Here is a 23,001-nt window from a genome sequence, read left to right on the forward strand (position 1 = left end):
AAACCAGCCCTACAGGAAATGTTAAAGGAGACTCTGAGTGGGTAGGAACAACCATAAGTAAGTAAGAAAAGTGGGAAGCACAAAAGCAGTGAAATTAAGTATACCTATAAAAATCAGTCAAGGGACTGGACTCAAAATAAAAGGATGTACAGTATGACACCATAGGGGCACCTGGGTGGCTCAGTCATTGGGCGTCTGCCTTTGGCTCAGGTCATGGTACCAGTATCCTGGGATCAAACCCCACATTGGGCTCTCTGCTCTGTGGGAAGCCTGCTTCTCCCTCTCCCACTCCCCCTGCTTGCGTTCCTGCTCTAGCTGTCTCTCTCTCTGTCAAATAAATAAATAATGTCTTAAAAAAATATATGGTACCATATACCTAAAATGTGGGAGGTAGAGGAGTAAAGAATGGGTTCAAACTTAAGCAGCCCTCATCTTTATATATACACTGCTATATGCAGATGTTATATATGAACTGAATAGGAACCACAAACCAAAGATCGGTAATATATATGGAAAAAAATAAAAGAGAAAAGATCCAAGATCATCACTAAAGAAAGTCAACCATAAAAGACAAGAGCAAGAGAAGAAAGGAAAAGAGAAGATCCACAAAACAGCCATAAAACAAGTAACAAAATGGCAATAGGTGCATACCTATCAATATTACTTTGAATGTAAATGAACCACATGCTCCAGTCAAAAGACACAGGGTGACAGAATGGATAAAAAAGCAAGACCTATCTATATGCCACCTACAAGAGACTTAAAGACACATGCAGATTGAAAGTGAAGAAATGGAGAATTTATCATGCAAATAGCTGTGAAAATAAAGCCAGGGTAGCAATACTTATATCAGACAACATTGACATTAAAACAAAGACTGTAACAAGAGACAAAGAAATATATATACACCCTAATATTAGAATATATATATTAGTATAAAGAATAATATATATTATATACTAGAAAATATAACAATTGTAAATATTCATGCACCCAACATGGGAATACCCAAATACATAGAGCAGTTAACAACAAACATAAAGGAAGTAATTGATAGTAATACAATAATAGTAGGGGACTTCAATACCCCAATTACATCAATGGGTAGATCATCCAAACAGAAAATCAACAAGGAAACAGTGTCTTTGAATGACACATTGGACCAGATGGATCTAACAGATATATTCAGAATATTCCATCCTTAAAAGACAGAATACACATTCTTTTCAAGGGCACATGGAACATTCTCCAGAACAGATCACATATTAGGCCACAAAACAAGTCTCAATAAATTCAAAAAGATTGAAGTCATACTATGCATCTTTCCTGAGCACAACACCATGAAACTAGAAATCAACCACAAGAAAACATCTAGAAGGACCACAAATACATGGAGATTAAATAATGAGCTACTAAACATGAATGGTGCAATCAAGAAATCAAAGAGAAAATCAAAAAATACATGGAGACAAATGAAAATGCAACACAATGGCCCAAAATCTTTGGGATGCAACAAAAGCTGTTTTAAGAGGGGAGTATATAGCAATACAGGCCTACTTCAAGAAGAAAAAAAAACCTCAAATATATAAAAAGCTAGAAAAAGAAAAATAAACAAGACCCAAAACCAGCAGAAGGAAGGAAATAATAAGTATTAGAGCAGAAATAAACAAAACAGAAATAAAACAAAATAATAAAACAGAGCAATGAAACTAGGAGCTGGTTTTTTGGAAACATCAACAAAATTGATAAACCTTTAACCAGACTTATCCAGAAAGAGAGAGAGAAACAGAGAGGACTCAAACAAAATCAGAAAAGAAAGAGGAGAAATAACAACCAACACCACAAAAATACAAATAATTGTAAAAGAAGATAATGAAAAATTATATACCAACAAATTGGACTACCTAGAAGAAATGGATAAGTTCCTAGGAACATATAACCTCTCAATACTGAATCAGGAAGCAACAGAAAATTTGAACAGATCAATTGCCAGCAATGAAATTAAATAACTAATCAAAAAACTCCCAACAAACTAAAGTCCAGGACAAGATAGCTTCACAGATGAATTCTACCAAACATTTAAAGAAGAGTTAATAGCTACTCTTCTCAAGTTATTCCAAAAAATAAAAGAGGAAGGACAGCTTCTAAACTGATCCTATGAGACCAGCATTACCCTGATAACAAAACCAGATAAAGACACTACAAAAAAAAAAGGGGGGGGGGGGGGGAGAGAACTATAGGCCAATATCTCTAATGAAAATCGATGCAAAAATCCTCAACAAAATGTTTATTGCAGCATTATTTACAGTAGCCAAATCATGGAAGCAGCCCGAGTGTTCAGCAATAGATGAGTGGATAAAGATATGGTGTTATATATATATATATATATATGTATGTATGTATGTATGTATATATATATACACACACACGTGCACACACACACACACACACTCATACACACACAGGAATATTATTCAGCCATAAAAAAGAATGGAATCTTGTCATTTGCAACAACATGAATGGAGCTACACAGAGTATTGCTAAGCAAAATAAGTCAGTCAGAGAAAGACAAATACCGTATGATTTTCCTATGTGGAATTAAAGAAACAAAACAAAGGAACAAAGGAAAAAAAGAGACAAACCAAAAAACAGACTCTTAACTATAGAGAACAAACAGATGGTTACCAGAGGGGAGGTGGGGGATGTGTGAAATAGGTGATGGGGATTAAGGGTACACTTTTCATGATGAGCACTGAGTAATATATAGGATTGTTGAACAATATATACAATATAGTGATATTGTATACCTGAAACTACTATAACACCATATGTTAACTATACTGGAATTAAAATTAAAAAAAAAAAATTTTAAGGTAGGTAAGACTTGCTGCACTGTAATTCTGGGGAAGAAAGCACAAAGAGAGGAGTCTAGCATTTGGCATGACTTTTCGTGGGTGTAGCAGGAACAGAACCCAGAGCAACCACAGCCTCCAAAATGTAAGTGGAAAATGCCAGAAATGGCAGATTTAGAAAAAGTGAAGCCCACCTTTCATGTGAGCTCTGTTCAAGTCTCTGGATAAGCCCCAAACTGAGTGTGTGTAGGTAAGCAACCCAGGTAAAGATGAAAGAGCTGAACTTTTATTTGAGCTACCCCCACCTCAGGTGAGACAAGTTTTCAACTTAAGTCTAACCAATGAATTCTCTGCTAAACAAACAAACAATCAACACTTTTCAGGAAAATGTAACAATCCAGAGTCTCCACAGCATAACTATTCACATCACCCAGGATACAACCCCAAATTATTCAACTGGAAAACCAGAAAACTATGACCTGACCCATTTTCAAGGGAAAAGACAACAAAGTTCAACCACAAGCTGACACAGAATTTTGGAAATACGATGCAAAGACTATAAAGTGGCTTTTCCAACTCTGTCTATATGATAAAAAATGGTACACTCATAGTGTGTGAAAAGATAGAAATTCTCAGCACAGAAACAGAAGAGTATGCTTAAGATAAATACTGAAGTAAGAATGCTTATCTTTGGCAAATGAAATGGAATTTAGATAACACAGTATTTCAATAGTCAATCACTGATTACAATGAAAAATACATGACCACAACAAAAGCTGTCACTTCACTAAGCATTAGTGACAAACAGCCAATAAAATTTTCTGCATTTCTGAATTTTCAAATTTGTTCATCACAGCACAGTAAGAATGTTCTAACATGAATTGACCTAGACAGCAGGAAGAGTAAAAAAAAGGAAATCTTATCTCACATGTCATGAACATTCTTAATAAAATATGCATAATAAGAGATAAATCCAATTGTAGTTAATCATGAAGGCAGTTATATAATTATATACCCCATGAGACAAGTAAGCAGAATATATAAAAGAGCATCTACAAATACTTTTGAGGGAGGGCTGGCATTTCATTTTACAACCGATTTCTTATGTATAGAAGACCAGAACATTCCTAAGATCTATTTAAAGCCACAGAATTACTGTGGATGCTATCAGTCAGCTTACCATTTCTTCAACATAAGGGTAAAGCATGTCTCCAAAGTATTCTGTAGCTTCAATTGGAAGCTGTGCTGGCAAATTGTCAATGGAACACATCAGAATCCCAGAGCCTTCAACACTAGGAGAAGCAATATGCTTTATTCAGCTGTATACAATGTTACTCGTAAGCTCTAACTTTCCCAGGCATCTACTCCATTATATTTGTTCCAAAATAATTTATAATTGTGTACCAAAGGATAAAAGAAAATAAACAAGACTTCAAACAAAACTTCCCTTCTTCAGCAACCCATCTCCCATTTAAATATAATATACATGTATATAAGTGTTTGATTTTGCATGTTGTTTTTCTACCAAATTTTTAAATATGGTTGAGCACCTCTCTGGATATTTGCATATCCTTCAGAAAAATGTAAAACACTGAATATTTTACACTAGTGTATCAAGCAAACTCACCTGTCATGAATAATATGCTGGTCTGCATCATACATACAAAAGGGATGTTCTATTGTCGTACACTCAGTCATAAACTCTATTGATCCTCCTGTGTCAGCTGAAATGTCACATATTGCGACAAGTCTGAAAATAACATCAATACTCAGATGAGAGCATGGAACTTCTCAACAAGATTAAAAATGAATAAAAATGAAAGGTACTTGAACAACTTTCAGTGTGGGTGCCAAATATTTCCTGGGCTCTTCAGCTCTTTTTCCTACAGTTCACTGTTCAGGACACTGTGTTCTTCTAGGATATAGACAATCTTCCCACTATAAGCTTTAGTCTCCACACACAAAAGTAAGAAGAAAAAGAAGAGGAGGAGGAGAAAAAAGGAAATCAAAGTGGAAAACCCCTTCCCTAGAGAAATCATAAGAAACAGCCTAAAGTTAACCTATTTAGCCAACTCTAAATAACTTAAAAAGGTTTGACTACACTACCTCCACCCTGCTTAGTGGCACCAGGTTTATTCTGAAAGGGACTTTGTATGACTGATGACTACAGAACACACAAATACATCATTCTTCATATAAAGTGAGGCCAGTGTGTCCCATCAGGAGGTTTGGAATTGTAGGTAACTTCTTGTACAGTGGGGACAGGTCTGTGCTTATCTGGCCACTACATAATTTCACATGTTAATACAGGGAAATCTCTAGAATTATGAACAGAAATCTCAGCCCAGCTTTTGAAATCCTTTAGGGGTTGACCAAAAATTTCCTGCGCAACTTCCAACTACCATTTGCCTTTGTCAACCCTGCACTAGAGCTAGACTGCTCACTCGCTGTGTCTTAAGTTGTGTCTTGGTGGTTCCACATTTATCAAGCACCAGTCCTACCACTTGAAATTCTTTCTCCTCAGTCTTCCTTTTCAAGGCTCTGCTGAGACCAATGTTCCCACTTTCTTCTAAATCTTTGTGCTATTTACTGCTCCTAGCAGTCCCTTGGCATTTACTTCATGCCGGCTACATGCCTGAGGGTAGTAATCATATTTTTTCTCTATCCTTCAGCTTAGCAGAGTGCCAGGCAGAGGAGGTGTTAACAAATATTTATTGACTAATTATGTAATTCAACATTTAATAATTATTTGAATACAAATTGTATGTCAGGCAATGTACTGGGTACTTGTCACTAAGACAAACAGGAGGGAGAAAAATCATAAACACAGGAAAATAAATGATCATGAATTTCAGGGGAAAAAAAAGTAACAGACTAGACAGAGATGGGGATGGGAACACAGATCTTTCTGAGGAGGCTACCTTTGAGCTTCATGTAGAGTTAAGAGAAGAGAGTTTCAAGAAGGAAGGAAGGTTAATTGTCAAATGCTACCAAGAGATCAAGTGAGATAAAGCAGACTACCAGTCATTAGCAGTCAAGTCCCATGATATGTGAATCCCCTGCAGATAATACCCTAAAAGTGGGCCCTGCTGCTGAAAACTGCCATCATTACTGAAGTAAAGTCCTTACTTGTGTGGTAATGCAGGGCAGCCTTCCACACCAGCAACAGAGGACTTGCCTGGGACCAAGAGACTCTGGACATCTTGGCGAGTTAGTAGACGAGGGGTGTTTTGTTCCCAGTAGATTCCATTAATTAAACAAGTTGTATAGGGTGCAATCTGTAAAGCAAGTGCCAAGTTCAACAAGACAGGCAATAGCAAATTTCAATGCAGTAGGCTGAAAGAGAGCTATCAGTAAAGTTCATAAGAAATAATTTCATGTTACTTCGAATTGACTTTATTATTTGCCATGTCAGTGGTCATTTTGCGAGGTGAAGACAATACTCACCCAGGTTTCAGTGCAGAATTGCTCCATGATAGAGAAGTATATGAGCATAAATATATTAATGTTTCTGTTTTCTAATGTACTGCATGGCCAAGAAAAGGGAAAGGACAGAATCAAGTGACCTAGCTAGCACTCTATTTCCAGCTCAACCGCCAGTAGGGTGATCTACATCATGCTACCTCAACTTCTCTGGGCTCTATTTTCCTTACCTGCCAGATGGGGATAATATGTACCCCATTCCTCAAAGGAATGCTGTGAAGATTAAATCAGATAACATATGTAAGCTCCATGAACAAATGCGCTACATACATGCATACGTGGTAGCTAGGTCATTATAAATTTTAGGATGCATCCAATCACCAATATTTCTGTGACTGGGGGAAAGAGAAGCGATGGAAATTTACTAGATTTTTAATTTTTCAGTCTGAAACTAGTTTCGTAATTTTTGTTTCTCAAGCAACTCAAGCATTCTCAAGCTACAGGTAAAAGTCCTTCTCTACAACAAGCTTTACATGCCTTAATAGCTATATTTCATACCAGAATCTATAATCTTATTGTTCAAACATACTTAAAATTATTTAAAACATTCCTTTTCGTAATAAATGCATGCACTTTTTGTTTATTTTTTGGCCTGTTGGTTTATTTTGAGGAGAACTTTGCAGTGTCTCCTACAGAACACATAAATACATTGTTCTTCTTAAAAGATAAGGCCAGTGTGTCCCCATCAGAAGGTTCTGAATTATAGGTAACTTTCTGTACAATGGGGACGGGTCTGTGCCTATGTAGCTGTGCTATTTCACCCTAGCCCCCCGTCATCAATGTCATGCATTCCAAGACAGCTGGCTGAGGTTATGACTGCAATTTGTGGCCATAGAACCCTAGGTTGAGATGAAACCTCACAGACACTGGGCTTTGCTAATAGTACTAACTGGTCCAGGATAAATACAGAAAAGAGTACTCCACAGGACATGGTTTAGAGTTATTGGGCACATGCAGACACGAAGCAGAAACAGAGGCAGTGAAGCAAAGGGCATATCCAACCAAAACCACTAAGCAAAGGCCACTCCAAACGTCAGTAAAAGCCAACAACTCCTAAGGCCAACCCAAAGGATTCACAAGTCAATATGGGGAACTGAAAACCAATGTATACATTTATAATCTCTCTCCTTAAAAACAGCCTAACTATAGTGTATTAGGAGCAACCAGCTCAGAAGCTGAGTGTGATACTCACATCAGTATTAAAACGGCTTATGTAGCGCTCAGGATATTTGTCATACTCTACAGGATCATATACACCATCTGTTTTCCTGACAAGATGATGATGGCGACTTAACACTGTCCCATACACTTTTCTCAGGTCTTGCAGAAGAGAAAGAAATTAGTAAAGTAGGTGACAAATGATAAAGATTTATGGTGATAAAATATTGTAACACAGAAACTGTTAAAAACAGTTAAAAGATACATACAGTTATCCCCCTCCCCCTTACCTCCATTTTGGGAAACTTCTTTTAATTCATGTGGTTCTACATATTCACAAGGTAACTCATTGAAGATTTCTTGGGCTCCCTGTAAATAATGCATGAGTAAAAATCTAAAAATCAATAGGAAAAAAGCCAACACAGTTTTCTGCAAAGATTCCAATGCACTTTCCCCACAACTATTAGCTCCACTTATCCGGCCCAGCGACGAGGCCTGCAACACAGAAGTACAGATACACTTCTCGCACACAGTCTACAAATCAGCTTTTCTTCCTGTATGAACAGCATTCGTTGGAAGGAGCTTTAATTTTTTTTACTTAAGTTACTCAGAGTAGACACAAGGGTGTCTACATTTTTAAAAATGAGAGCACAATAAAACATTTCTATTTACTTTTTGCTCCGTTGCAGAATTATTTCAACTGGGGAAACTGTATTTCCCATGAAAACAAAGTAGATGCCTATCTCACAGTATAATACAAATAGCGAGGTCCTTTTTGTAAAATATTTTCGTTGAGTGAAGATCTATTTTACAATTACAGATTTCTCTGGGGGATCACAAATGCCTTCTCAAAACCATCCCAGAAGGAAGAAAGTATGAATTCAGTCCTGAATTAAGCTTCCCAAAATCTTATTGGCAAAACTTCAAATGACTTTAAAAAATTTACATCCTGTGCTCAATTCCAAACTTTTGGACATCTCAGCGATGAAGGTAAAACAGATCACCCTAAGAACAGACCTTTATACCATTAACAATGACTTATCCCTTTAAAAAGAAAAAGCGTTCAAAGACTCTTGACAGCTTGGAGTCAACTGAAAGCAAAGAAAATAAGTCTGGATCATTACTGCTCTATACTGGGGGAAAAGTTACATAGGCAAGAAAAGTACCAAAAATTGTGAACACCTACTCATCCAGAAGCAAGGCTCTGAAATGACCACAAAATGTTCACATTCCTTGAGTTAGTTTCAGGGTTTTGATTGCTTTACAGAAAGAGGACTTTCTTAGAAATCTAAGAAGTTACCTTAGATACATTACCAGTCCCTGTGAACACAAATGTTAAAGGCCCTATCGACTTTGGCATCAATCCCAGAGATACTTCATAGCCAGCATCGCGGACAGCTTGCACAGCCTGACCACTGTTCCTGTAGTTATGAGCCATGCCAATGTGCTGAGAGCAAGCATACAGGAATTCAAGTTAGTCGACCACCTGAGACACTTTCCTGATATGTATTTTCAAAAAAATAAATAAACAAACAAAATACACATCTCACCATAAAAGGTGTGTGATGTCCCAAAGCAAGGAGCCTTAACCCCATTCCATGTAAAATGTTGATCATCCCTATTGCAGAATCAGACCAACAGAAAAGCCATCAGTCAGGAGTTGAAGCTGTTCTGACCATTCTCCAACCTGCTCCGTGCTCTGACGAAGCACAGATCACAGCATCTCAGATTTGGAAGGGGCCCCAGGGGTCACATTATCCATCCCCTCAATTTTCTGCCATCAAAAGCACTAACCCAGCTGCCTCCCTACCTATTCCCTTCCACTTTCAATCCTGCCAAAATGGAAAGAGTGTCCCTCTTCTTTTCTGAGGTTATTCTATCTTTGCTCCAAATCCCATCCCTTCCCATTCCTTCTCTAAGGAATTCACTTTTGAAATTATTCCTTTTACTATCCCTCCCTATTGGCTCACTCCTATCAACATTTAAAGACACTTACATTCCTCTCAAACCAAAACTAATGAACAAACAAAATTAAGGTCAGCATTGACCTTATGAGTGCCATCGGCAATTTTAGTGACCTAAATAGCTAAACTCAGTGAACAATTGTCAGATCTTACCTGTCAGAGGTATTTGGCAACGTGGACTCTCTCTCTACTGGAACCCTCTTCCCTCAGCATCCCTGACTTAAAAATTTTCATCCCACATTTCTCTAGGTGCCTCTTCCCATGCCCATTTCTTTTAAATTAGTGTCCTTTCCCCTTTCCTTAAGGTCCTCTTTTAAATTAATTAGCCTCAGGATTCGGTCCAGTGTCCTAGTCTCTTCGATCTCTATTTTTTTTTCCCTTGGCTAATTTTATCCAGTCCTAAATTTCAAGTATTCTGTATATGCTGATGACCCCAAGTCTGTATCTCTAACACAGATATTTTATTTCAAGACCTGACCAACTACCTTATGGATTTCTCAATTTGGACTCAAATAGCGAAAACTCAGCATACCCATAGCAAAGACCTCAGCATCCATTCTCCTCTTGCTTTCTCCTTCTCTGTATCCCTTCCAAACGTTCTTTGAGCTTTTTTCTGAAGTCATCTTTTAAAAGTGTAATTTATATTCAATAAAATGCACCAATTCAGCATACCGTTTGATAACTGAACATATGTATGCACCCATATTACCACCAACATAATCGAGATATAGAATATTTCCATCACCCCAGGCAATCCTCCCCAGTCCTTTGCCCCAGAACTAACTACTTACTGGTCTTATTTCTCTCTGTGTAGAGTCGTTAATTCTACAGTTTCATATAAATGAAATTATAAGTATATACTCTCTTGTGTGTCTGCTTTCACTTAGCATGTTTTTGAGATTCATACATAATTCAGTGTAGTTTCAGTAGTTTACTTCTTTTTAATGACAAGGAGTTTCCATTTTATGGGTATATCACAACTTATTTATGCATTCTTCGGCTGATGGACATTTGGACTGTTTCTACGCTATTATGAATGAAGCTACTAGAAATAAGTCTTTATAAAAAATAATTCATTTCTCGATAAATGCCTATGAGTAGAATTTTTTTTTTTTTTTAAGATTTTATTTGACATAGAGAGACAGCAAGAGAGGGAACACAAGCAGGGGGAGTGGCAGAGGGAGAAGCAGGCTTCCCACAGAGCAGGGAGCCCAATGCAGGGCTCGATCCCAGGACCCTGGGATCATGACCTGAGCCGAAGGCAGACGCTTAACGACTGAGCCACCCAGGTACCCCTATGAGTAGAATTTCTTATGTACATTGATATTCAAGTTTTTTATTTCTTGAGTTGGTTGTGGTAATTTTTGTCTTTCAAGGATTTGTCTATTTGATCAACATTGTCAAATTTATTGGCCTATTCATAATACTTTCTTTCCCTTTTAATGTCTATATGAAATACAGTCATGACCCCTCATATATTCCTAATATTGGTAAATTGTGGCTTCTCTCTTTTTCTAATCAGTCTAACTGGAGGCCTATCGATTTTATTGATTTGCTTAAAATCTAGCTTCTGATTTCATCGATTTTCCCTCTTTATTATTCTTTTCCTTGTATTTGCTTTGCATTTAATTACTTCTTCATTTTCCTGCTTTGTAAGATAGAAGTTTAGATCACTAATTTGGACTTTCTTCTTTTCCAGTAAAAGCATTAAATGCTACAAATTTCCTCCTAAGTAACCACCTTATCTGCACCCCATAAATTTTGGTATGCTGTTTTAAATTTTCATTCAATTCAAGTATTTACTAATTTTTCCTGTGATTCCTTCTTGACTCATGGGTTATTCAGAAATACATTATCTTCCAAATATCTCGAAATTTTCTAGATATCTTTCTATTATTATTTCAACATCAACTTTATTATAGTTTAGAGCACATACTCTATGATTTCAAACATTTTATGTTTATTAAGAACTGTTTTGTTCTTACGGGCCATCTGGGCGACTGCTCAATAACCATCAGTTGCATCAGGGTGGCCGACGGTGTCTTCCTGTTCTATACCCACAAATTTTCTACTTGTTCCAACAATTACAAACCTTTAAGTAATCTAATCTGATGCAGAGCTCTAATATAAAAGTTGTGCTTCCTCAAGAAGTTCCAAGGTACCAACTGGGACAAAAATCAAGCGGAGTTTTCCCCCAATTCCAGCTTTTATCCTTTCTAGACTGCTCCTCTCTTGGTTCCCATCCCTGTATCTTTTCCCTCTCTTTCCCCCTTTATTCTCCACCATGTCTCATCACCAAACTGACCTCCCCTAGTCCTCCAGACAGAACTACCTAAAAAGTCAGAACCTATTCATAGTTTTTCTCCTTTTTCCTGCTTTTTCTTTTTAACTTTTGTAATAAAGATGTGTAATGATTTACCTTATTTTATTCCCCTAATATTCATCACCCTTCACTGTACCCACATGTTTATTTTTATTAGTGGAAATGAACACTTCCATGCCCTTGCCACAGAAAAAAGAAAACAGTTACTTCCCAGGCAAATTTAGAAAGTGGGTGATGTAAAAACCCTGGCATACCTACCTGCCACACCTGCCCACTGTCCAAACGCCACTACCCGTGTTCCTCTATGATCCACCATTTTCTCATAATCAATAAGTCGGATTTCCTGAAGGATAAAAAATTTCCACCCAGACCCATTAAGCTTAATTTCAATGAGTAGAGTACATATATGAGCAAATAAATATTTCACATTTCTTCCTCTTATAAAATATATCTTGACCTGACTTTGTAAGTTACCATCAGGTACACCATGAAGTATTTAGAAAATGCTGGGTCACAAACCAATGATGGGTTTGTGATTAGAGATGGTCCTAACAGGGTGATAAATGCCCCTTGACAGTAGTCAATAAAATAGCAAAGACATGATCTCCTTTAACTTTTAGGCCAGCACCACCTACATACCTATCTATAGTCCCACTCACCCCCACACCCTTCCTTCTAGTCTCAAAGAAAACAAGTCCCTCCCAAGGCTAATCCCTGTGAGCTGGATCCCAGCTTTTTCCCATGTCTTCCAAGGCCACTCTTGAACTTTTTCTTTCCTGCATTATCCCTTTGTACACTGCTCCTTCCTACCTTAAAAATGACAACTCCCCCTCTCAAGTCCATACACACAAATCTATCTCATTTTCTCTCTCTCTCCCTTTCTCCTTTCCTTCTCTCCTTTTACAAGTAAGCTTCATTTGCAAAGTAACACATGCTGCCTGCTTTTCACTTTCTCACCTTCACTGAAACCGCATTCTTCCTCTGTCTTTGGGGATCTTCCCTCTCAGGAATGTCTTACTAACTCGCGCTTAAAAGCTACTGATACACTGTAATTATAGACTGTTTTAAATAGGCATTTTATTTCCTCAAAGATCATGATTTTTACCATGTGCCTGAATTTAAGAATGTTTAATAGTCATCCAACTCTAACTGGTTACAAAATACTGCCAAAAAGCAGCCATGCCCATTCTGTTTTTGTTAATTCTCCTGTAATGAACAAAAAGCCATTAACAAAGAAAATGCTTTTTTTTTTTTAAAGATTTATTCAGTTATTTGAGAGAGTGAGAATGAGAGAGAGAAAGAGTACATGAGAGGGGGGAGGGTTAGAGGGAGAAGCAGGCTCCTCGCTGAGCAGGGAGCCCGATGGAGGACTCGATCCTGGGGCTCCAGGATCATGACCTGAGCCGAAGGCGGTTGCCCAACCGAGCCACCCAGGCGCCCCTGAAGAAAATGCTTCTAAAGTACTTTTAAAGGAATTTATCTGCTTAAGGTGCAATCTTATATTATTTCCATTAATTACTTTTTGAATTTGCTTTTCAAAACCACTGGGAATTCACTAGGCCAGGTCTAGCATATTTGAAATGAGTAGGTATGTATTCTATAGGTCTGTACAGAACACATTTTCTTCCACTGCTTTTACTGTTTGTGAAGCCTCCTGCTCTCTGCCTATTCTCAGATTCTAGTCTAGTTCCTAATGCTCTAATCTAGCATTCGTACCCCAGGGCTTGGACCTTGGACTTCTCTATCTATACTCACTGCCTACCCTCATCCAGTTTCATGGTCGTAGATGCCATCAAGTCTCTGACAACTACAAATACGTATCAGGAGGAGCCGCCCTGAGCCTCAAACTCATATCAATGCCTCCCTCCTTAAAATCTAATGTCTAAAGTCTGCAATCTGCTTAAATGTCTAATTGGCAAATTAAACTCAACAGGCCCCAAACTCAACTCCTGATCCTCCCATCCAAGCCTGCTCCCTCTTGCAGTACCATCATCTCAGTTTGTAGCAACTCCTTGAAATTGCTCAGGCCAAAACCTTGGACTCCTCTCATTCCACTCTTTTCTCTCATATTCCACGTTTGTCTCACCAGTAACTTCTGCAGGATCGGACCTCTAAAATCCACCCGATATTGGGTCTATGCATCACCACCTCCGCTTCCACTGGCCTCATGCAAGCCACTGTCATTTGGAACCTGGGGTCCATACTAGTCTAAACTAACAATCCTATCAATTTTCCCCTCCCATCTCCAATATCATCCACACAGCAGGCTGAAGAAGCACTTTAGAACATGACTGACACTAACCCTCCACTCAGCCAGACCCATGGGACTTTGTGCTACTATGCTGTCTGCTTGGAAGACTCTACCCCAATGAATATGACTTGATCCTTCACATTACTTCAAATTTTTGCTCAATGCCAAATCTGCAATGAGGCTTTCCTTGATCATCCTATTTAAACTACTGTCACCACCCACAGTGCCCAGAACCCCTTTTTTTCCCTTCTGTATCATATTTATGTCCATCACACATATCTCTAAGTGACAGATATCTTATTTATATATTTATCATCTGTCTCCTCCCACTAGAATGTAAGCTCTGTGAAGACAGTTAGTTTATTGCCATTGCAGTGAAGAGGGTCAGACACACTGCAAACACTCAGTAAATATTTGTTGAATGAATACTCTGTATTTTAAACAGCTGATAGTTTTTGTATAGTACTTATAACTCAAAAAATTATTCCTTCCTTCATGAATGTTAATAAATGTAAAAATAATCTCCAGTCCAGTTCTGGCACTACAGAGCTGGGCAACCTTGGTCGAGTCACTTCACCCCTCTGCGCTCCATCTGAAAAATGAGGGATGTGAATTATATGATCCCTGAGGCTCTTTTTAGCTCTCAGTTCTACTTGGGAATATCTGACCAATTGGCCTCATAAAGTGCTAACTGTTTGGGGGGGAACACTTCTACCATTTTTTTCCATTTCAGTACAAAAGGAATGAAACGCTTGGCTTCTCATTACAAATTCCAAACTAGCACAGCAGAGGAGCCCGAAGAGCAGCAGAACTATTCAAGCACTAACTCACAGATCACCTTTCCTAGTGAGGTGAATAACATGATGTATTTCCAAGATGCTGAAAGAAAACTAAAACTCCACTTGACATTTAAAAGTCGAAAGAAAAATTGTTTCTATGTTAACATTTGTGATTACTGGTCACTAATTACCTGTCTCAGAATCTCATCCAGCAAGCCCATATTGGCCTCCTGAGCCTTTATTGTGTGGGAGAAGAATGCATAAGTCTTCTTAGACATTAATTTTTCCTCTGGGGGTCTTTTAACTCCCAAAATTAGACAAGCTTCAGAAATATCCTCCTGAAGAATGCCACCAGCTTTGACATATTCCTGGGAATGCAATTTGGGTTAAAAGTTATTTCCCTAATTTGTTGATTCTTATTTTCTTTAATAAATAAGCATAGCAATTAAAGGCATTATCTTTTGGCGGCATAAAATCTGTATGGATTAGAACAAATAATAGAATAATTACTTCAATTATTTTTTGTTACTTTCTGGCTAAAGATCAATTCAACAAGTTTGACTTTATAGCAAAAAAAAAAAGTTAGAAAATTCACCACCTACTCCTATTTAAGAGCAGTTAATAGTTTGATCATAACCACTAGCACATATGATTTAAAAATATTTGTGAAATGTGTATTTTGTATCAACAATGTACTGAAATGCTAAATGCAAAATAGTAATTTATTACTCAGGTGTATTTTTTTTAAAGATTTTATTTATTTGAGAGAGAAAGAGAGAGAGAGAGAGAGAGAAACAGCATGAGAGGGGAGAAGGTCAGAGGGAGAAGCAGGCTCCCCGCTGAGCCGGGAGCCCGATGCGGGACTCGATCCCGGGACTCCGGGATCATGACCTGAGCCGAAGGCAGTCGCTTAACCAACTGAGCCACCCAGGCGCCCCTACTCAGGTGTATTTTTAAAAGAAAGGCATGTATCTGCAATATTTACTTTTCTTTTTTCTTTTTTTTTTTTTTTTTGGTTCAATTAGTATTTATTACTGCCCCACTCTGTCCAGGGGACTGTGCTAGAGATGAGATGGTAAGACACTAAAAAGGCAGACAACATCCCTCCTATAAAGAAGCTCACAAAATACAGTAAAAAGAAGTCAGGAGCATAGTTAAGTGAGGCTGAATTCAAAAGAGTTATGAACAGCAGAAGCTAAGTGATACATTAGTTTAATGGATATTGAAATAATTCCTGGGTGAGATTATCAAGGAAATATGAAACTTTAAAGTAATCTAATAGGCTAGGTAGGATTATTTTAAATTTTATTTTATTATGTTATGTTAGTCACCATTCATTACATTATTAATTTTTGATGTAGTGTTCCATGATTCATTGTTTGCGTTTAACACCCTGTGCTCCATTCAATACGTGCCCTCCTTAATACCCATCACCAGGCTAACCCACTCCCCCCATGCCACCCCCCTCTAAAACCCTCAGTTCGCTTCTCAGAGTGCTAGGTAGGATTTGGAGAGATGGAGATGGGAAACGCAAGGTGGTAATATCAGTAGAAAGTACTGCAGAAATACATACAAATATGGAGGCAGGAAAGTAAGGAGATGTTTAGGGCATAACGGATAAATCAATTTGGAAAAGGAGACTAAATATTATCATGGTGAATATGATCTTTATTGGATAAAAAATAAAAATCATCAACATTTATTAATAAATTAGTACTTGCTTTACTGAGCTCTTTTCAGGAATTATCTCATTTAATTTTCTTAAAACTCCCATGAGGTAGGTATTATTATTATGGCCATTTTATCAACGGGAAACTGAGGTTTACACATTTAACTGAGATTGAATAGCTAGTACATGGAGGCAATAAAAGTCATTTCAGATTTCTAAGTAAAAGGTTAGCATGATCCAGGCAGAATTAAAGGAGCATCAAAAGTAGCAGTTGAATAAAATAAGATGAATCCAGTTAGGAATCTACTTTAAAGGAAACTATAGATGGATAGACACTACAAGGATGAAAATGTGATTCATACCTGGTTTCTATGAAAACAATCTATTTGTCCATTTATAGTAGACCAATTAAATAAATCACAAATGATGGAGTAATTATGACAGAGTGATTAAAACACAGCCATTAAATAGAATGAAGCAGATCTCCATGAACAGACAAGGAGTGAGTTCCAGGGTATGTTGTTGACTAAACAAACAAGGTACAATAGAGTATGTATAGTTTACAACCTTTTATGTAAGACTAAGGGGGAACTAAGAATACACACACACACACACACACACGCTCATTTTTACATAAAGAAACATAGGAATAATCAATCAGAAACTAATGACGAGATGTATCTTGGAAAGAAGTTGCTGTGGCCGATGTCAAAGAGGCTACTGCCTATGTTCTCCTCTAGGATTTTGATGGATTCCTGTCTCACATTGAGGTCTTCCATCCATTTTGAGCTTATCTTTGTGTATGGTGTTAGAGAATGGTCGAGTTTCATTCTTCTGCATGTGGCTGTCCAATTTTCCCCGCACCATTTATTGAAGAGACTTTCTTCCATTGCATATTTTTTCCTGCTTTGTCAAAGATTATTTGACCATAGAGTTGAGGGTCCATATCTGGGCTCTCTACTCTGTTCCATTGGTCTGTGTGTCTGTTTTTGTGCCAGTACCACACTGTTTTGATGATCACTGCTTTGTAATATAGCTTGAAATCGGGCAACGTGACGCCCCCAGCTTTGTTTTTCTTTTTCAACATTTCCTTGGCGATTCAGGGTCTTTTCTCATTCCATACAAATTTTAGGACTGTTTGTTCCAGCACTTTGAAAAATGTCATTGGAATTCTGATCGAGATGGCATTGAAGGTATAGATCGCTCTGGGTAGCAAAGACACTTTTGGGACTTCATTAAGATAAAAAGCTTCTGCACAGCAAAGGAAACAGTCAACAAAACAAAGAGGCAACCAACAGAATGGGAGAAGTTATTTGCAAATGACACTACAGAAAAAGGGCTGGTATCCAAGATCTATAAAGAACTTCTCAAACTCAACACCCAAAAAACAAATAATCAAGTCAAAAAATGGGCAGAAGACATGAACAGACACTTCTCCAAAGACATACAATTGGCTAACAGACACATGAAAAAATGTTCATCATCATTAACCATCAGGTAAATTCAAATCAAAACCACACATAGATACCACCTTATGCCAGTTAGAATGGCAAAAATTGACAAGGCAAGAAACAACAAATGTCGGAGAGGCTGTGGAGAAAGGGGAACCCTCTTACACTGTTGGTGGGAATGCAAGTTGGTATGGCCACTTTGGAAAACAGTGTGGAGGTGCCTCAGAAAATTAAAAATAGAGCTACCCTATGACCCAGCAATTGCACTACCGGGTATTTACCCCAAAGACACAGATGTAATGAAAAGAAGGGCCATATGCACCCCAATGTTCATAGCGGCAATGTCCGCAATAGCCACACTGTGGAAAGAGCCGAGAGGCCCTTCAACAGATGAATGGATAAAGAAGATGTGGTCCATATATACAATGGAATATTACTCAGCCATCAGAAAGGATGAATATCCACCTTTTACATCAACGTGGATGGGACTGGAGGAGATTATGCTGAGTGAACTAAGTCAAGCAGAGAAAGTCAATTATCATATGGTTTCACTTATCTGTGGAACGTAAGGAATAGCATGGAGGACATTAGGAGAAGGAAGGGAAAATGAGGGGGAGGAAATCGGAGGGGGAGACGGACCATGAGAGACTATGGACTCTGAGAAACAAACCGAGGGTTCTAGAGGGGAGGGGGGTGGGGGGATGGGTTAGCCTGGTGATGGGTATTAAAGAGGGCACGTACTGCACAGAGCACTGGGTGTTATACGAAAACAACGGATCATGGATCACTACATCAAGAACTAATGATGTAATGTATGGTGACTAACATCACATAATAAAATTAAATTAAAAAAAAGAAACTAATGACGATAGTAACCTATGGAGTGGGTGGGAATAGGATGTAAGGGCTTAGGTAAGAGGAAGACTTCTCTGCGCTGTATCATTTTACATAGTTTTAATCTTTGAAACTTGTAAATGTTTCACTTATTTTAAAAATATAATTAAATCAAAAAGGATTTAAAAGCAACCTTTAAAATGTATAGAAAAAACATAAATCCAACCGTATATCACATTGACGACGTAACTACACAGAAAGAATAACTCAAATAACTTGAATACAGCAATCTGAATGTTCTTTGAGATATATTCTAAAACCAAAAAGGCTTTTTTTACTCAAAAAATATTAAACTCCATTTAATAGGTTTATTTTTTTATTGAGGTATAATTGACATACATTATATAGTTTCACGTATACAACATAATAATTGACATTTGTATGGACTGCAAAATGATCAACACAATAAGTCTAGTTAACATCTGTCACCATGCATAGTTATGTAAGAACTTGTAAGATCTACTCACTTAGCATTTATAGGTTTATTGTTAGTTATAATAATAGTATCATGATTCCAAAGCTATTTTATGTATAATATAGGATAAAGCAAAAAACATGCATTAATACTATAAAGAATTAAAATTTTCACTGCTGTAGAAAACAGATGCAAATATAAAATTTTAAAGGTAAGAAAAACCTGTAATGTCAAAAATTTTAATTGGAAATATCAGTATTGATTCATGATTAAATAATATTAAATAATATATATGTATATATTATGTATGTGTAATCTCTCTGTTCACTAAAAGTGCTAAAAGCAACAATATCCCAGTAAAAATAAGCACACCTAACACCAGAGATCAGATCTTGGTTTCTATATACTAAAAGAAATCAGGGCTCCCTGATGAGATAGATGGCTAATTCCAGGTGTGGGGCAAGAAAAGCACAAGTAAGACTAAGACCATTTGTTGCTTTAGGAAACAAGAACGCTGAAAGACAGAAGTACTCCAAAGGACATAGGAGCACCCTTAAAGGAACCCTCCATCTCAAATCTGGAATAACTGAGACATTTAAAAAAAAAAAAAGGTTAATAGATTATCATACATTAAATGAAAAAGGCCCATGCATCCATAACGATACTCAAAAGAGCAAGAGAGCAAAGAGAAACTAAGGGAAATCTCTTTTCTATAGAAGAAAATCAGCAAGTAAACTTAGAAGAGCGATAAAATCAGAAAAATCATCACTTTGCAAGCTTCCCATGTATAAAAAATGATTCAGGCAAAGATTATCAACATATGCTAATATCTTTAACAAAAGGTAGTTGAGAAACAAACAGAAGATTCACAGGTCTCAAAACATCACCCCACAGATGACTCAGTAATTATAAAGGGAAAAAGATACTTAGACAATGGAGAGATCTGGTGGCAACTACCTCAGCCAAGTGACCGCGAATTCCTAACCTTGGGACAACCTGGTTATTTTGTGTCTCTGATGTGATAGAGTGGGAAGAAAATACACCATGGGATAATATTTATATCAAAAGTGTCTTAACCTGAATCTAATCACCAGGATAAAACTCAAGACTAATAACACCCAGAAGCAGACCATTCTACAAGTCAACTAGTCTGGACTCTTCCAAAGGAGTCAACGTTCTCGGAACAAACAAATCAAAAGGGTGTGCTGTTCTAGGTTAAAAGAACTAGAGACATAACAATAAATGCAACGAACCTTAAGTAAGTCTCAGTTAAAATAAAAGACCATAAAGATGTTTGAGAGAATGGGGAATTTGAAACGGGCTATGTGAGACGGTATTATGGAATACTCATTTTTCAGGTATGATGGTTACGCAGAAGGATTTATTCCAAGGAAATACAGTAATGTCTTAGTGGCCTTAGTCTCCCCAGTCCCAGAACCAGGGTTGCACATGGAGACAATGACCAAAGGACATTACCTCGTTCTAAAGGCAATCCCTCCATCCCTCAGCTGCAGAAAGCATGGAATGGGGTGAAAATAATACCTAATTGACTAAATTCTGGACTCAAGTACACATTCTAACTAGACATCTCATTATAATCAAGAGAAAGGAATATTGTCATGTGGTGTTTAAATGACACTGGCAATCATTTCATTTTTACTCAGATGCTCCTTGATTTCATACACATTTTTACTCAGATGCTCCCTGATTTTCATTTTATTCCCACATATTTAAAAAATTAGAACCATTTACCTTGTCATGAATGGCCCGCCGATTGGAAGGCTGTATGAGGACTTTGTATCCCAGGTTGGCGATGCCTTTGATGTGCCGGGGAGCCAGAGGTGCTCTTCTCTCCCAGGCATTCACATCCTCCCGCCTCAGGGCCACCACCGCTTTGTGGTGAAGCCCTTTGGAGAAGCTGAGCCCCAGCCTGCCCAGTTTGGTCCTTTGTACTCGCAGCATCTTAAAACCTGGTGACTGTAAAGACATCATAAGAGAACAGGACAACAAAAAGCAGGAGGGCTCACAGATCAGTTCTGGTCTCCTGAGAAATCGGCTGTAAAATCCAACCAACTCAGATGTAACAGATGCAAGATGGAGAAAAGAGGAGGGAAAGCTTGAGTGCCATCAAGTGCTCCTTTACCCAACAAACCCAAATTTCCACTAGTGACGTTATTTATTTCCAAAATAATAATAATAAAAAAAGTACTGAGCAAATTATAGGACACTAGCCAGTATCTGCCAAGCCGAAAGTGTTTTTTAAATATATGTTTCATCAAACGTATTTGGCACAAAAGTTTTAAGCATGTTAACTACAATGCAAATACAGGAAGATAATTTATGCCAATTTCGATGGCATAAAGGTTGGAATCCTTTAATCGTGTTCAAGATTCTTGACAATCCAGCTCCAACCTCTTTGGAGTTTCATCTCTGATCATTCCCTAAACTAGAGAGCTACTCAAAGTATGTTGGCAGCCTGTTGGTAGTTCGTGACCTGCTTTTTACTGGTCCTGGATGAGCTATGCACAGAAATACAAAGTAAGCACTTGGAAACCTTTATATCACACGACCATTTTTCTGTAATTCATTGTGACTGAATTTTATGAAAGTATTGGTCCTGGCAGGTGGGAAATTTAAGAAAACAAAACAAACATGCTTCTCCATGACAGGTAGTCAAAAAAGGTTAAGAAGCACGGTCCTAATCCTCCCTGAACTGTTTGTTTTTAAAAGAGATTATATTAGGCCCAAACTCAAACTCATGCTGTTTCCCTTTTCAGGGTTTCCTCTCCATACCACTTCCTCCTGCTATGATATTAAACCCAGACCTGTCTCAACCAGTTTTCTAGCTGCTATTCCAGATTGCATAATTCCACTCATTTATTCAATCAAGAAATGTTTACAAGAGGCTTACTATGTGCCAGCATAGAGTAAATTTTATATAGATTTTTAAAGCATAAATATCAAACAATACTCTGTCCCTCTTCAAATAGTTACATACACTTGGCAATTTCAGATGATAATTTATGGATCATTTCAATGCTAAGCCTTAGTTTTTATGTTTAAGGTTGGCATCAAAACATAGGGACTGAATTTCACACTTTCTAGAAATTTCCTACCAATCACTGCTAACATACATCAAAATTCTTATGAACACATTTCTGTTACATCAGACCGCAATCTTCTATATCAAATCCACTTTACAGATGGGTAAGTTTTGTCTCAACAGTGGCACATACAAGTACATTTCCAGGGAGCAACTACTTAACACTTGAAATAGAAAATGTATAGGTCAACTCACAACACAGCAGACTAAAAGAACAAAGCTACCAGCGAGGACATCAGCTAAGAAGCCTTTAGAAAGAGGGACGTAAGAAAAATAATACACACAGCAAGCAAACACGCGGATGAAAGCAGCTCCGGCTAACTGTCACTTGGCCAAAATACTGATGAGCAATATTTTACTAAAAGATTGCTATATATTCTAACTAATTTTTGGTTTATTTATACAGTTTTGTTTTTACAATTCTTTTTTTGAGAGAGAGAGAAAGAGAAAGAGCATGGGTGAGCAGTGGAGAGGAGCAGAGGGAGAAAGAGAATGCCAAGCAGGCTCCATACTCAGCACAGAGCTCAGCACAGCGCTTTATCTCACTACCCTGAGATCATGACCTGAGCAGAAATCAAGAGTCGGATGCGAACCACCCACGCGCCCCTATACAGTTTTGTTTTTAAAAGAGATTATATTAGGCCCAAACTCAAGCCCAA

General features: G+C 37.7%; 1 protein-coding gene across 2 annotated transcripts in view; it reads right to left on the bottom strand.

Moving 5' to 3' along the window:
- The window catches only part of AASS (aminoadipate-semialdehyde synthase), a 59,032-nt gene that overhangs the window by 31,102 nt on the left and 4,929 nt on the right, over positions 1 to 23,001 (bottom strand). Inside the window, exons 2-11 of one of the 2 annotated variants that reach the window (XM_025865718.2) lie at positions 20,992 to 21,216; positions 15,002 to 15,178; positions 12,039 to 12,123; positions 9,044 to 9,111; positions 8,794 to 8,940; positions 7,784 to 7,862; positions 7,528 to 7,655; positions 5,982 to 6,130; positions 4,480 to 4,602; positions 4,033 to 4,144 (exon numbers count right to left, since the gene is read on the bottom strand). In XM_025865718.2, the coding sequence (XP_025721503.2) occupies positions 4,033 to 4,144; positions 4,480 to 4,602; positions 5,982 to 6,130; positions 7,528 to 7,655; positions 7,784 to 7,862; positions 8,794 to 8,940; positions 9,044 to 9,111; positions 12,039 to 12,123; positions 15,002 to 15,178; positions 20,992 to 21,216 (1,293 nt within the window). The remainder of the gene's footprint in view (positions 1 to 4,032; positions 4,145 to 4,479; positions 4,603 to 5,981; positions 6,131 to 7,527; positions 7,656 to 7,783; positions 7,863 to 8,793; positions 8,941 to 9,043; positions 9,112 to 12,038; positions 12,124 to 15,001; positions 15,179 to 20,991; positions 21,217 to 23,001) is intronic. The other variant, XM_073899132.1, reaches the window with a different exon arrangement.

The sequence above is a fragment of the Callorhinus ursinus genome, unplaced genomic scaffold (assembly GCF_003265705.2).
Source record: "Callorhinus ursinus isolate GAN/ISIS: 27379988/994484 unplaced genomic scaffold, GSC_fseal_2.0 scaffold12, whole genome shotgun sequence".
NCBI classification, from domain to species: domain Eukaryota; kingdom Metazoa; phylum Chordata; class Mammalia; order Carnivora; family Otariidae; genus Callorhinus; species Callorhinus ursinus.